Consider the following 14,731-nt stretch of genomic DNA (forward strand, 5'->3'; position numbering starts at 1 on the left):
GTGTGTGTGTGTGTGTGAGTCAGTAGGCCCATTATCGCTTTCCTGGAGGGATAATAAACATGTTCAGAAATGGAACACTTAGCTACAGCTCAGTAGCTTTGTATCCTCATTGTACCCCAAAAAATATTTGTCATGCACAAACACACACACAAAGATGCACATCAAACTGCCTCAAACTTTGTTCCATTTTATTCATAACAATTTTCCAAAACACTTTTATTAATTGTCTAATCATTTCAGCAGTTCATTCTGTTAATTTGAGTAATTTGATATTCAAATAAAAGTACATCATTGTCACTGTCACATGCATTCAGTTTCTTCTTATCACAGCATTTTGCATTCAACACTGAATGCAACATGTTGATGATAATTACAGATGGCAGTGGTTGGGACTAATGTGGGACAGGAAGCAGAGCCCTGTTCCCTGATTCTCCCCATGGAGGTCTGGGCCAACACCTAACCCTGAGTTTAATGGTTTTCGCTTTCAATCACTATAACCATCTGAGATGAGAGACCACAGCTCAGCTTATTCAGCTCAACCCATTAGCAGTTCCCTCCTCTGCTCTATTCTCTTTTATTCATTTTTTCTCTTTGTTGTTTTCAATGTCGAATACATGAAGATGTCAGTTTTATCCTCAGCTAATTAGGGTTTCTCATCAGAAAGGCTGAAGGGAAATGTACTTGTGTATGTTTTTAGGTTGTGGAAATATCACAACCCATGTACTGAATGCTGGGTGTAAACAAATCTCCAATGAGTTCAACAATATGTTTCACCTTGAAAAGAAGTCAGATGATCAGACAAACGCCTTTGAAAGTGGACAGAGTAAATCCATATGTTATAAAAACTGTTAAATTAACACAAGGTAAATGGAGCACAAATAAGTAAAAAACAGATTGTAACAAATGTAACAAAATGTGAAGGTTTTGTTTATTGTTTAAGTATTGGAGACAAAAGCCTGTGTTCAAAACAGTATTTGATAAAGCTGCAGCCAAACACTGAGGAGCTGATCTGATAACAAAAGAATGCTCTGAACACTTTCAAGGCCAAAGAGAAAAATGTATTCAGAAATGAAACACATGACGTTCATGATGCAACCTTCATCAGATAACTTGAATTGAAATACAAAACACTTAGAAAATATAAAATCTCTCCTTCTTAAAGTATATTTAAGTTTACACAGTTCAGGGAGGCCTGGTGCTCATCTGAAGAAATCAGACAGCCGTTTTCTCTATTAGATTAGTATCCATATAGAATTAAGTACTATTTATTTTGTCTTCCTGTATATCTCTAAGGTGCAGTTACTGAACTCTCCAGCCTCTTTATATAATCATGATGGTGTTTTATGTTTTTCTTCCGATTCTCTTTTGAACTGTAATTTTGTTAAATTAAGTTGCACTTAAATGTCCAACCAGGAGTAAAACCCTGACACGTGAATCGAATCTTCTGTGATGATATTACAGCAAAATGTTTATTTTACAGTAAATAACACTATGTGTCTATAAAAGCATTACTCAGTGATAAAAAATCGCCTCTTTTTTAGGCCACAGGACTCTGTTTGTGGGAGTTCGGATGCCCAGGCAGAGCCATCGTCACCACAAGCCTCATGGCTCTCGGCACCGCAAGAGAGACAGACGGGCAGGAAGCCTCGCAACACAACAAAGCGAGGAAACTGAGACGACCACCTCCAGTCATGGTAACGCACACATATACACAAAACCTCTTTTTAGCCTACAGTGTCTTTTACTTTTCAAATCCAGTATTTTTTAACGCTCATCCAGTCATTTATCAGTCGGAGAGAGAGAAACAAATTGACTTTGATCTCAGTGTAGGACGTGCGTGCATACTTGCACATCCACCTCCCAGAGAGGAGGCAGTGGCTGTTAAACAAAGCCTATCAATACTGTGGACACTGCACACACTTGCACACACACATGCAGCACTCCAGGCTAAAATTGACAAGCCCACTAATTAACCACGAAAAAACAGGAACTAGTCAGCATGTTGCATGTGTGTGTGCATCTGCTTTCTGTGAATGTGTGCGTGTGTATATATGGACCCAGCAGTCATTTAAAAGGCACACACTGACAAAGTAAGTTGTGTTTGTTCATTACTTGTTCTTCTTTCTCATCCTCTCAATTCATCAGACACACCATCCCAGCGGGTCCAGTTCATTCTGGGCACAGAGGAGGATGCTGAACATGTGGCCCATGAGCTGTTCACTGAGTTAGATGAGATCTGTGTGAAGGATGGCAAGGATGCGGAGTGGAAAGAAACAGCCAGGTCAGGATCTCCTCTGGGAGCTGTTGGCAACAATGCTTGGCAATAAACCTTCTGACAGCCCTGCGGCTCTACAGCTGCACTGTTACGTAGAGGGACAAGTGTACAAGTGGTAGTTGCATTTAAAGCTTACTGAATCGTTTTTTGGTGGGTTTGCTCCAAGCTCAAACGAGACGACAAAAGAAAATTGCTGTAAACTCATTCATGCTGGTCAAATGCCATTTCTCAAATGTTTCCCTCTTATTGTGTGGTTGATGTTAACATCCACATGATCTTTCCTAAGTGGAAATGGTGTAAACCACAATGTAAAAGATGTAAAACTGACATGCGTGTGGGATGGGAAAACATTTTTCGTTGTAAGGTATAATGCTCCCTTCTTCTTGTTTGCATATTATTCTGCAAGTTCTAAAATTAACTTTTTAAAAATCATTAATATATATTTTTATAATATAACTTTGTGAAATATTTAATATTTCCACTAGCATTTAAGATGTGAGACAACAATCTAATATATTTATAATCTAAAAACATATCAAAATAAATATATATTGTATTTATGGAAAATGCAGTACTACAGTGAAGATACATGGGAAGAGATTGCAAACAAAATCAATGAAAGATTTTTTGTTGTTGTTGGTATAACATCCTATGAAATGTTAAAATAAAATGCAAATAATAGGCTAAATATAACCATATTCTGAATAAAATGTAATATTGCTTTTGATTTATTATATTTTTTATTAATTAGATTATTGTATTATTTATCATGACCAAGGTTATTTTGTATAATTCTTCCAGAATATGTCTCAAAAGTGGTCTGTTCAACTCACTTATCACTTGTCTCTGTACTGTAGTCATTTTGCATTTACTCTTAAATTTAAGAGCCTTTTTAAGTTGTAAGAAATTTGATGAATAACCATTGTTTTTTGTGTGAAAGATAATAGTACTTCACATTTACTCATACTTACAAAGTTCTTGCCTGTCTTCACCTCGCAGGTGGCTGAAGTTTGAGGAAGATGTGGAGGATGGCGGGGAGAGGTGGAGCAAGCCCTATGTCGCTACTCTTTCCCTTCACAGCCTGTTTGAGCTCCGCAGTTGCATTATCAATGGCAGTGTGTTGCTTGACATGCATGCTGACTGCATTGAGGAGATTGCAGGTGAGAATTTTCCCAACTGACATATATTAATATCTCAGTACCAGAGCACTATCTATCCTGACAAAAAGAGGTTAGCTCTGTCTGACGTTGCAAGAAATCAGTTTTTATCATTGATGGAAGTGACTGGTGTTGCTTCTTCAAATGGATACAAGAATTTATTTTCCCGTCTTTCGCTTTCCTGCTCTCTTAAGTCACTTCTCGCCCCCGTCCTTGAATGTTACACATTGATATAAAACAGGCTCTATATCTCAGCTGAGATGCCTGCTGGATGCGTGCTACAAATCGATTTATCCTCCTAAGAGAGGAGACGCACATACAGTACAGGCCTGAGGGGAGCATCCTCGTCACTCGGGATGCACAAACACACAAACAGACGCACACAGACTCTTGTTGTGAGTTATAGAAAAGTCTCAGTTTAATTTAAATTACTGTCCTGTGATTTAAACATAAACAAGCACAAAACTAGCCAGTGATTTTCCATACTTACAGAACACCAGTGGCTCTAAATGCTCAGTATAGCTGCTCGGTGGTTGCATTTTACTGAATTATTGCAGCTAAACTTCTGTTGAACCTGATTTGCATTAAAATCCACAATTACATAAAGCTGCTACCACAGTTTGAGCTCATTTGCATGCAAGTATGCAATTTATTACACACCTGTAATTTGCATGCAAGCACACGATTGGGTAAGCTCTGTCCACATATGTCCATGAGTGACCTGAATGAATGATCATGGTTTTAAACAGACATGTAAATGATTTATATTCAAAGTACAAACTTTTACACATACACACACACACACCAAATGAAGACACAATGGTTCAGCCTTCCTCACTACACAGTCTCCTGCAATTTAATCATTAAACAGATTTAAACAAATGCAAAGAAACTGTTTGCAAATTGTGTTTCACATTGGTGACCGTCCACCCCACATGTACACACACATAAAAAGATCACGTGGTTCAAGGCTCTCCATCAGTCAGTCCTCCTCATGGTCAGATTGTGACAGGTTTACAATCTTGAACAGCCTTGTTGCCTGCAATCATTCCTCTTCTCCAGCTCTCCACTGCTCTTCTCACTTCCCTCTCTTCTGCATGTGACTCCTGCCAGCAGCACCTGTATTTCAAACGGTAGCCAAGATGGTAGAAGAGATAGAGACAAAAAAAGTTCTTTATTTATTCACTTGTTTATTTTTGGAAGTGTAGGCAAACTGAGACCAAGATAATGTAATAGAAAAGGCTTGAAGATGCCTAAAAGGAATATTCTACTCTTTATCATGCAATGCATAAAACAAAACCTCTATTTTGAAACACAGGAATTGATGTCTGTAGCACCTAGGAGCTATAGGATGGATTACCAGATCTAATACATTAAGACTTTAACACAGATTGTGTGGTTGAAGGTAATTCTCCCTGTCTGTCTAACACCCTGGTGCCCAACTCATTAAATTAAAAAGTTTAGTGGAATTCAAGTAGGTAAATTTTATTTTGGAAGCCAGCATGCTCTTAATACACCTGGTTTTAAAAAGTCTGACATTTGACTAATTACTCTCAAATTGAAAATCAGATGGTAATTTATTTAAAGAAGCAACAGTGAACTTTCATTTGGCCTCTGTGGACAAATGTGGTAGTGTTTCCACCACCTCATTTCATTGATTTCAACGGTAATCTGAGTTTATTTGACTTGGTTGTAGGCATTAAGAATAACTATATAGAAATAACCATCTTCTCTGGTCTCATGTGTTTATGTAGGTCGTATAGAGGTATCAGTATTAAACAGAGACTGTTTCATAACCAGTTAAAAACTCCTTGTAGGAGGTTTAATTAAAATAACCGCTAATTAACATGAACAAATAGAGTGAGTAAAATAATGGAGGGTGCACACACCAGTTCTTCGAACATGACAGATATTATTGGATGTGTCTCATTATCATATGCATAACTGATGGATGTCTGTCAAGTGATACTTTGGAGGAGGCAGAGCTGTAGCCGCGGTCTGAAATTAAAAGGAACGTGATCCTTCTCAAGTCTATGAATTGTGAAAGGAGGATGCGTTAGATGTAGTGAGTTTGTGAGTTTTTAATTTGAGGATCCTCTGTGTGGTTCTCTTGTCACTGTCCTTATTAACATGGCTGATTATAGTGGCACTGAGTTCAACACATTAGGGCTGGCCTTGAAGTGTGCTCAGAATGAAGGCAGGCACTGCAGTGGTGTGTGTGTGTGTGTGTGGTTGCCGGGCATACAGTTTGATTGACTGTGGAGGAGGGAAGGAAAGAAGGAAGGAAAGATCCAGTGCTGACTCAGCAGGTCACTATGGAAAAAAAGGACTGGGAGAGGGGTGGTGAAAGAGATGCTGATTATTCTCTGCAGTCTCACAGATATGTTGGACACATATTGACCTTCCACCCTTCCAACACACACTCTCTGCTCAGCACTGTCCCTTTACATACTGATGATGTGTGAGGCCATTATTACAATTTAACTATAGCAATTAAAGGAAAAAGCAAATATTGCACAGTTCAAGGAAGGCTTTATAGTTGGAGGATTAGGATTCTTTATTAACTAGGTTTTTGCTTGTAGAGCTTGGTGATGGATTCAAATTCTGGTCAGAGTAGCACAAATATGTACATACTATACCAAATAATCTGTCAGATGCCATTAATTTGTCTCATTTCAACACGACTATGTGCATATTTCTTCATCCGTGTGCTGCAGACATGGTGCTGGACCACCAGGAGGCGTCCAATGAGCTGGACGACAGTGTGAGAGTGAAGGTGCGCGAGGCTCTGCTGAAAAGACACCACCACCAGAATGAGAAGAAGAAGAACCTGATGCCAATCGTACGCTCCATCACTGAGGGAAACCGCAAACAGTCAGAGCCCCAGCTGACAGGTGGGACTCTGGGATACTCTACAACACATGCACACATCACACATCATCTGTTGGTGTGAATCAAATGTAGAAATTCAGTCTAATGGAAGTTATACTTACTTTTGGACATCTGGCTACAGAATCAGTGGAAAGTAAATATGAGTTGATTGTGATATAATAAGACTGCACACAATTTTGTATGAGAATTATGGATGGACAAAAACTGGGCAATAAAAGGAGACTGGAAGATACTAAAAGAAACAAGACAGTAACAGTAACAGACAGACATGTAGAAAAGCCTGATCTTTAAACAGTGACACTGGATGCTTTTAGGAACAAACTGCCAAAAAACATTTAACTTTTCCTGAGCAAATGGGCGATATATTGGCAGCTACGGCCTTCTTAGGTTGTTTTTTTCACTTCGTACTTTGGCAGGCCAATAAATGTATGTACTTTCTCTCTCTCTCTCTCTCTTTCTCTCTCTCTCGCTCTCTCTCTCTCAAACGCACATGCACACCCACACTCTTACTGCCCAGCGGGGTCAGCCACATCTACCCAGCCTCCGCCAGCTACAGAACCAGCCAAGAACGGTGGCGGACAAGACAGCACCCAAGTGGACCTCAGCAAGGTAAACAAGCAAGGGTTTTTTTCTCACAAATGTGTGCAATTTCTCAGTGCACACTGTTTATGTGTAAGGATGGATGCTGTGAAGAGTAGATATAATTAGGGTAATACAGCAGTAACAGCAACCTTTTCTGGTTGTACAGGGCTATCACCTCTATTCATAGCACTCTGATCTGTAATCAGTGTTTGGTGTACTGTCAACATCATCAACTAGGTCACACAGTGCCCCCTAGGAAACAACAGGAAAACTCTGATCACAGTGCATCACTGCAAGATTGTTCAGTAAAGCCACATACAGGACACAGATAAAAGCTTACATTTAACATTTAATTTCCACCTGGGATTTTGAGTACATATCTACATAATTTAATATCCCAAGCACTGAAATGCTACCTAGGTTCTCTGGTATTAGACCCCACCTGTGGTGAGACAGCTTTATGTGTAAGATTGATTTCTGTTTGCACTGTTTGTTCTAAAGTTACAGGATGCAGGGATCTCTTACAATTACTACTGTAGGTATTTAGTCATTTTTTGTATTTTTATGTGATATTGAATTCTACCTTGTCTCGCCAGGTGGACCTGCATTTCATGAAGAAGATCCCAGAGGGTGCAGAGGCCTCCAATGTACTGGTGGGAGAACTGGACTTCCTGGAGAGGCCCATTGTGGCCTTTGTCCGTCTCTCCCCTGCTGTGCTGCTCACCGGACTCACTGAGGTCCCCATACCTACCAGGTAAACAGCCACTGCTCTCCAGTGCAGATAGTTTTGTTATAAAAACATATGAATTGTGTGAATTGAACAATCCAGGAATGATCTAAATTCTCTAAATCATAAATATTAGGTTCCTGTTCATCCTCCTGGGCCCAGATGGAAAGGCTCAGCAATACCACGAAATTGGACGCTCCATGGCAACCATCATGACGGATGAAGTAAGAGCGCTCCGTCAATTAAAATCTACCTTCAGAAACCTTCCCACAACAAATTAAATCTCAGCATCTGTCTTGCGTGTGAAGGCAGGCTGTTAAGTTTCCTCTATCCTTCACTTTTGTCTGGACCAGATCTTCCATGATGTAGCCTACAAGGCAAAAGACAGAAGTGACCTGCTGGCGGGGATAGATGAATTCCTGGACCAGGTGACAGTCCTACCACCAGGAGAGTGGGACCCCTCCATCCGTATCGAGCCCCCAAAGAGTGTCCCCTCTCAGGTAAACAACAATGATGACATAGAGATTTGCTTTTCAAGTTTGTATTTTTGCTACAATAAGCAACAGTTGCTGTTTAAGTAAAGTGTAGAGCTACTTTTTGATATTTGTCTGTCTATTATTGGTTGCGTGCAGGAGAAGAGGAAGATGCCTGGAGTCCCTAATGGCACAGCCTGCCAGGTAGAGGAAGAGCTACACGCTGAGTACCATGGGCCAGAGCTGCAGAGAACTGGAAGGTAATCTGTCTTTTGCAGGTTTATTACACAAGCTTGTTTCTTCAGTAATGTGTGCTATAATCCATGGTTAATATAGACGCAAAATTTAAATGTAAAAAGCAAGATGTTATACCCAACAGATGTTGAATATCAGGATACGCTGTCATAAAAACAGCCCGTGTAAAAACATGGATTAAGCACGTGTTTTCTGAAGGGTTGTGTGGAAGCCTGGGGCTGAGTTTAGCACTCACCACCGTATTTGTCAGTTGATGCGATCACAAAATCTAAATTTGGATTTGTGAGGAGCTGAAGTGAGACAAGCAAGTGACAACCACAGTGGCCAAGTGTGACAGCCTGATAGACAAGTACACACCAAAATACTCTGAACACTGCACATCTTGTTTCTTTTGAAATCCAGTCATTTTACATCTCACCTTGCTGCAGTGATGTTTTAGGTTATTCTGGCTGATTAGACCTCTTCACAAGTTGAGCTATACTGGAAATTACATGAAGTCACTGCACTAAACGTATCAATAACAGTTGCAAAAGTAGAGTGCAGAGAGAAATGTCATTCAAGCACAGTCTGTACACGCCCACACAGTCTTGGAAAGAAGTCAAATCGGGGGAGTGAAAACACCTGTGTGGGCAGACCATGGTCTTTAAAATGCCACTAGGACACACATTGGAAGATGTGAAATTCACTAATGAGGCCCTAGAGAAATTTGTATTGTTTTTTGTTTGTTTGTTTTGTTGTACTTGAACAACATGAAATTATACCTTTTGCTGGTTGAAACTGATTAGTTGTTAGCCAGTTTCCCGCTTTAAGGGCCAGTGTGTAAGATTTAGTGGCAACTAGAAGGGAAGTTGCAGATTGCAACCAACTGAACACCGCTCACGTTGATATTTGATGACCTGAGAATGAAAACGGGCTGTGAAGTGTGTAGGAGAAAATATAGGAAGAAAGCCCTGGGGCCAGTGTTTGTTTTGTCCATTCTGGGCTGCTGAAGAAACATGGCGGTTCAACATGGCAACCTGTGAAAGAAGATCCACTGCATCTGTAGATAAAATTGGCAAATTTTAAGGTAAAAAAAAACAAGGATTCTTATTTTCAGGTGATTATACAATAATGAAAACACACGTATGAATATTATATTCAGTTTCTGCCAATAGATCCTTCTAAATGTTACACACTGGACCTTTGAAGAAGTAGTTTAACTTTAATACTGCTTATTAGCTTTCTTGCCAGGAGCTAGATTACTACTTACTTACTACTATGTATCTAAACTTAAGCACATCTCTTCTTTTGTTGCGTGCCGTGATCAGGTTGTTCGGTGGTCTGATACTGGACATTAAGAGGAAAGCTCCGTTCTATCTGAGCGACTTTAAGGACGGCATGAGCCTCCAGTGTGTGGCCTCCTTCCTCTTCCTCTACTGTGCCTGCATGTCTCCTGTCATCACCTTTGGAGGACTGCTGGGGGAGGCGACAGAGGGACGCATTGTAAGAGCACAAACACACTCAACAGACATTGAAACAGAACGCATATGTGATTAAAACATTTTGGATACAGCATAGACATTTTACATCTTACTGAATACTGTACTGCACATAAGACATACTCTCCATTTCCACCATGTGTTGCAGAGTGCCATTGAGTCCTTACTTGGTGCATCAATGACGGGAGTAGCATACTCTCTGTTTGCCGGTCAGCCCCTCACCATTCTGGGCAGCACGGGCCCTGTGCTGGTTTTTGAGAAAATTCTCTTCAAGTTTTGCAAGTATGTATTACAACAAACTCTCTGTGACATTTTTGTCATCACCGCCCTGACATTTGTTTTGCTAACCCCTAATCTAATCTCTTCTCTTCCCTTCACTTCTCATTTCAGGGACTACGACCTGTCCTATCTGTCACTGAGGACTTGCATCGGCCTGTGGACGGCCCTGTTGTGTTTTGTGTTGGTTGCCACAGATGCTAGCTCTCTAGTGTGCTACATCACTCGCTTCACGGAGGAGGCGTTTGCCGCCCTCATCTGCCTTATCTTCATCTACGAGGCCCTGGAGAAGCTCATCCACCTGGGAGAAGTCTACCCCTTCAATGCACACAGCGATCTGGACAAACTCACGCTGGCCTAGTGAGTAGCAAAATGTTCACCCTATCTGTTTTCTCTAGCTTTCACCTGCATGTTCAGATCTTTCATTGTTTTGTTTTTTGATTGTTGTTTTTCTCTAAGAATATACAGTTATTATTCCCTCATTGTAAGAATCTCCTCACTGAGTGGCTCTGCCCTTGTTGTCTCTTCATTCCTGTTCTCCTCTAAAAGCCTTCAAATCACATCTTTGCATGCAGTTCCATTTATGTCTGGCCTAATTTGACTGATAAAACATGTGAGCCCATCCTTGTCAGTCAGCCACTGAGAGCCATTCTCTCTCTCTTTCTCTTGCTCTCTCTCTTTCTCTCTCGTTCTCTCTCTCTTTCTCTCTTTCTCTGTAGCTGTAGGTGTGCAGAGCCTGATAATCCCAGTAATAAAACCTTAGAGCTGTGGAGTGAGAGAAATGTCACAGCCTCTGCTGTATCCTGGACCAACCTTACCGTCAAGGTAACGTAACTATGTGGAAACACACACACACACACACACACTCACACACTTTGAAGCATAATCTCTCTGTCTTTTACATGATAGCACAATTTGCATTTGCTCCAACGTGTTTACTTTTGTTAACATTCAACTAGCCCCCCACCTCACCTTCCCTTGAGCAGCTAACCTCTCTTAAGGACATTTGCAAACACTGACAAGGACATTCAATTGATTAACCTTTCACTGCTGTGTGTGTAACTGAGCACACCAAAGGGTTGCCTTGTTTTTTATGTGCTTTATCTGCTTTGTAGACTCTTCCTGCCTGTCAGATAATGTAGATACAACAGTCTTTTGATCCATTTTCTCATGAGTCATCTGAGGGATGGGTGGGTCTCAATGGTCTCTTGAAATGCACAGATGAAAGTAGATAAACAAGCATGTATTGCATGTATCCATTTTCTCATGAGTCTTCTGAGGCCATTTTCATTTAATATAACCTCCATGACTCTCTATAGGAGTGTATCAGTCTGCAGGGCCAATTTGTTGGGACGGCATGTGGCCACCATGGCCCATACACCCCAGACGTTCTCTTCTGGTCTACCATCTTGTTCTTCTCAACCTTCTTCATGTCTGCCTTCCTCAAACAATTCAAGACTAGTCGTTATTTCCCAACCAAGGTAATCAACCAGTATGGCTAATCACTTAAGATACCAGACATTGGAAAACCTGAGACGCCACATTAGTAACTACTGATCTCTGAGTGTTGTTACGTATCACCTGTGCCCAGGTGCGCTCCATGATCAGTGACTTTGCAGTGTTCCTCACCATTGCCATCATGGTTCTGCTCGACTATGCCATTGGAGTGCCATCCCAGAAGTTGAAGGTTCCCAGCAAATTCCAGGTATAGAGGAAATTATAAAAATAAGGTTGAAGTTGATAAAAACCTCCACATGGTTATGGTTGAATCATGGTCTCACTCCTCTTTAATGGGATCCTCCAGCCTACCAGAGACGACCGAGGTTGGTTGATCGATCCAATAGGGCGCAACCCATGGTGGACAGTCCTGGCTGCATCGATTCCTGCTCTTCTCTGCACCATTCTCATCTTCATGGACCAACAGATAACTGCTGTCATTATTAACCGCAAAGAGCACAAACTGCTGGTGAGAAAAAAATCTGAAAATTTAGAACATATAGCTGCCATACGAAACTATATCTCTGCACCGTTGTTTCCAGCTGCAGACTGTAGCTCAGTTATTCATGCACATATCTGTACTTTCTGTTATGCAGAAGGGCTGTGGGTACCACCTGGACCTACTGATGGTCGGGGTGATGCTGGCGGTATGCTCCATCATGGGCTTGCCCTGGTTCGTAGCGGCTACGGTGCTGTCCATCTCTCACGTCAACAGCCTGAAGCTGGAGTCAGAAAGCTCGGCTCCAGGAGAGCAGCCTCGCTTTCTGGGCATCAGAGAGCAGAGGTTCACTGGCCTGGTCATCTTCCTGCTTATGGGCTGCTCTGTATTCATGACCGGAGCCCTGCAGGTTAGTCAGACAAGCAATGCAACGCTGCCGCCCTCTGGCTGGGACATTTAGTAAGAGAATGAAAATGTTACTGAAGTTGTTTGATGTATGGTGTTTTTTTTTTTTTTGTTTTTTTTTACAGTTCATTCCTATGCCAGTGTTGTATGGTGTTTTCCTTTACATGGGAGTATCTTCATTAAAAGGAATCCAGGTAATGTGAAATATGACTTATATAAATGTGACACAGGAACATTATTGGATAATATGGTAAAGATGATTTACAGTGAAACCACTATATGTTAATTAGAAATTTTCTGACTTTGTCACCCCCTAGTTGTTGTGTCAATGTGAGTGTCTATTTTTCCCACAGTCTAAAACTGAGTAATTTGCAACATGCAAACAGACATGTTTTCAACTCTTAATATATTTCAACTGGGAGTAATTCAAATACAAAAATGTTCCAAGTTGTTCTCTTTCCCTCTATAACCCAGCCTCCTAATAATTTGACTGTCCCTTTTGTGCCCTCTCCTGATTTAATTAATTCTGTTGCAATTCAGTGAGTCCTGACAGTTAATTGTGAGACCAATCTAACTAAATTTGTGCCTCTGCTCTTGCTCTTCTCCCATTTATTCATTTGTCTTGTTACCCTCCCTGTCTCTAACTTCCCTACCACCTGCACTCGTCTTCATCATTTCTCAGTTATTTGACCGTCTGAAGTTGTTCGGCATGCCTGCGAAGCACCAGCCAGACTTCATCTACCTGCGCCACGTCCCCTTGAGGAAGGTGCACCTGTTCACCATCACTCAGCTCACCTGTCTGGTGCTGCTCTGGGTCGTCAAGACAACACCTGCTGCTATAATATTCCCCATGATGGTCAGTGGACCCCCGGCAACATCCCCTGTCTCTCCTCATTAGTCTTTCCAAGTCTTCCATTTAAATAAGAGGCATTTATTTTACTGTGCCTGCAGGTGCTGGCGCTGGTTTTCGTCCGCAAGCTGCTGGACTTGTGCTTCTCCAAGCGAGAGCTAAGTTACTTGGATGATTTAATGCCTGAATGGAAGAAAAAAAATCTTGATGATGCCTCCAAAACGATAGAAGAGGTAGTCTTAATGGACTCTTGAAATCCACAGATGAAAGTAGATAAACATGCATGCATTAACTGTATATGCTTGTGGCGGGGTGTGTGTCTTTTAGGAATCACAGGGTATGCTCAGTGACAAAAAGGAAGATACTGTTCAGATTCCAATGGAGAGCAGCAAGCCTGTTCAGACCCCAAAAGCACATGACCCCAGGTGAGCACACACACGTACACACCTAAACACACTTAATTGGACCGAATGGACATCAGACAATCAGAACGGTAAGATTGTTGTGATGCTGTGTATGCTTGTCTTGTTTGGGTGTGGTGGTCTGTTTTCAAGTGCAGCCTGTGCAACTAACATGCAAGGACCTCTCCCAAAGGCCCAAAGCACCCCCAGCTTATCCCTTGTCTGTTTTCTCCTTTTCCTCTCCCTGGTCCTCAGGTGTGACCCCTCTGATATTAATATATCTGATGAAATGTCTAAAACCACCGTGTGGAAATCCCTCAACTCCAATCAAAAGGACACTCGTCCTGTGGCTGCTAAGAAGGCAAGCCATACCCTCCTTTTCCTCACCCCTCATCCATCCATCATTTGGAAGTACTCCCACTACACATTGTGGTCATTCGCTTCTTTTGTGTTTTGCAATTGTTGCTCCAACTGGTAATTGCGAATTTAGGGCATCCAAACTGTGCTCTGTGCTGTGTTAATTCCAGGTTTGTATGTTTTTACTCTACAGGATTGAAGGGATAGCGTTCATAGACGAGTAAAGGATGTCTTTAGTCCTGGCGAACTCAGCAGTCCCACTTGACTGTAGTTTTGGACCACAGGACACTGCAATTTGACTGCTTTGACCGTCGGCCTCTTCAGCGAGAAGAGAAACCACCCCTCAATGATTTCTACCAGCTACCTGCAAACACACAGATAAAGACAGACAAACACATGCACTTCTATCTTTGTGAGGACTGGAAATATATTTAAAATCATATTTCCCTGAACCAAGGCTATAAAATTAAAGCCTAATCCTCACTCTGACCCTTGAACTAGAAACTAGCTCCAACCTCAGCAATCTTTCTATCTTAACCAGTTAGCCAACCATCATCATCATTTACTTTTAGTTTTCTATTAAACCAAACAAGGAAGAGTAATACATTCTGGCCAGTACACTGCCTTTGGCTTCCCATCTTGGTTGTGAGGTTGAAGGAGAATATAA

General features: G+C 41.4%; 1 protein-coding gene across 1 annotated transcript; it reads left to right on the forward strand.

Moving 5' to 3' along the window:
* Window positions 1-1,541: 1,541 nt before the first annotated feature.
* Window positions 1,542-14,288, forward strand: slc4a8 (solute carrier family 4 member 8). Its single transcript, XM_035661716.1, has 23 exons — window positions 1,542-1,694; window positions 2,146-2,281; window positions 3,275-3,435; window positions 6,150-6,326; window positions 6,842-6,933; window positions 7,503-7,660; window positions 7,770-7,857; window positions 7,987-8,133; window positions 8,266-8,366; window positions 9,669-9,843; window positions 9,988-10,121; window positions 10,230-10,475; window positions 10,835-10,940; window positions 11,435-11,596; window positions 11,707-11,820; window positions 11,920-12,081; window positions 12,209-12,460; window positions 12,582-12,650; window positions 13,139-13,312; window positions 13,408-13,539; window positions 13,634-13,731; window positions 13,963-14,068; window positions 14,235-14,288. The coding sequence occupies exons 1-23, from the start codon at window positions 1,571-1,573 to the stop codon at window positions 14,286-14,288; spliced, it is 3,168 nt and encodes a 1,055-aa protein (XP_035517609.1). The 5' UTR covers window positions 1,542-1,570.
* Window positions 14,289-14,731: the final 443 nt, after the last annotated feature.

Source organism: Morone saxatilis, unplaced genomic scaffold, assembly GCF_004916995.1.
Source record: "Morone saxatilis isolate NCDOM2014 unplaced genomic scaffold, NCSU_SB_2.0 Contig18, whole genome shotgun sequence".
Taxonomy (NCBI): domain Eukaryota; kingdom Metazoa; phylum Chordata; class Actinopteri; family Moronidae; genus Morone; species Morone saxatilis.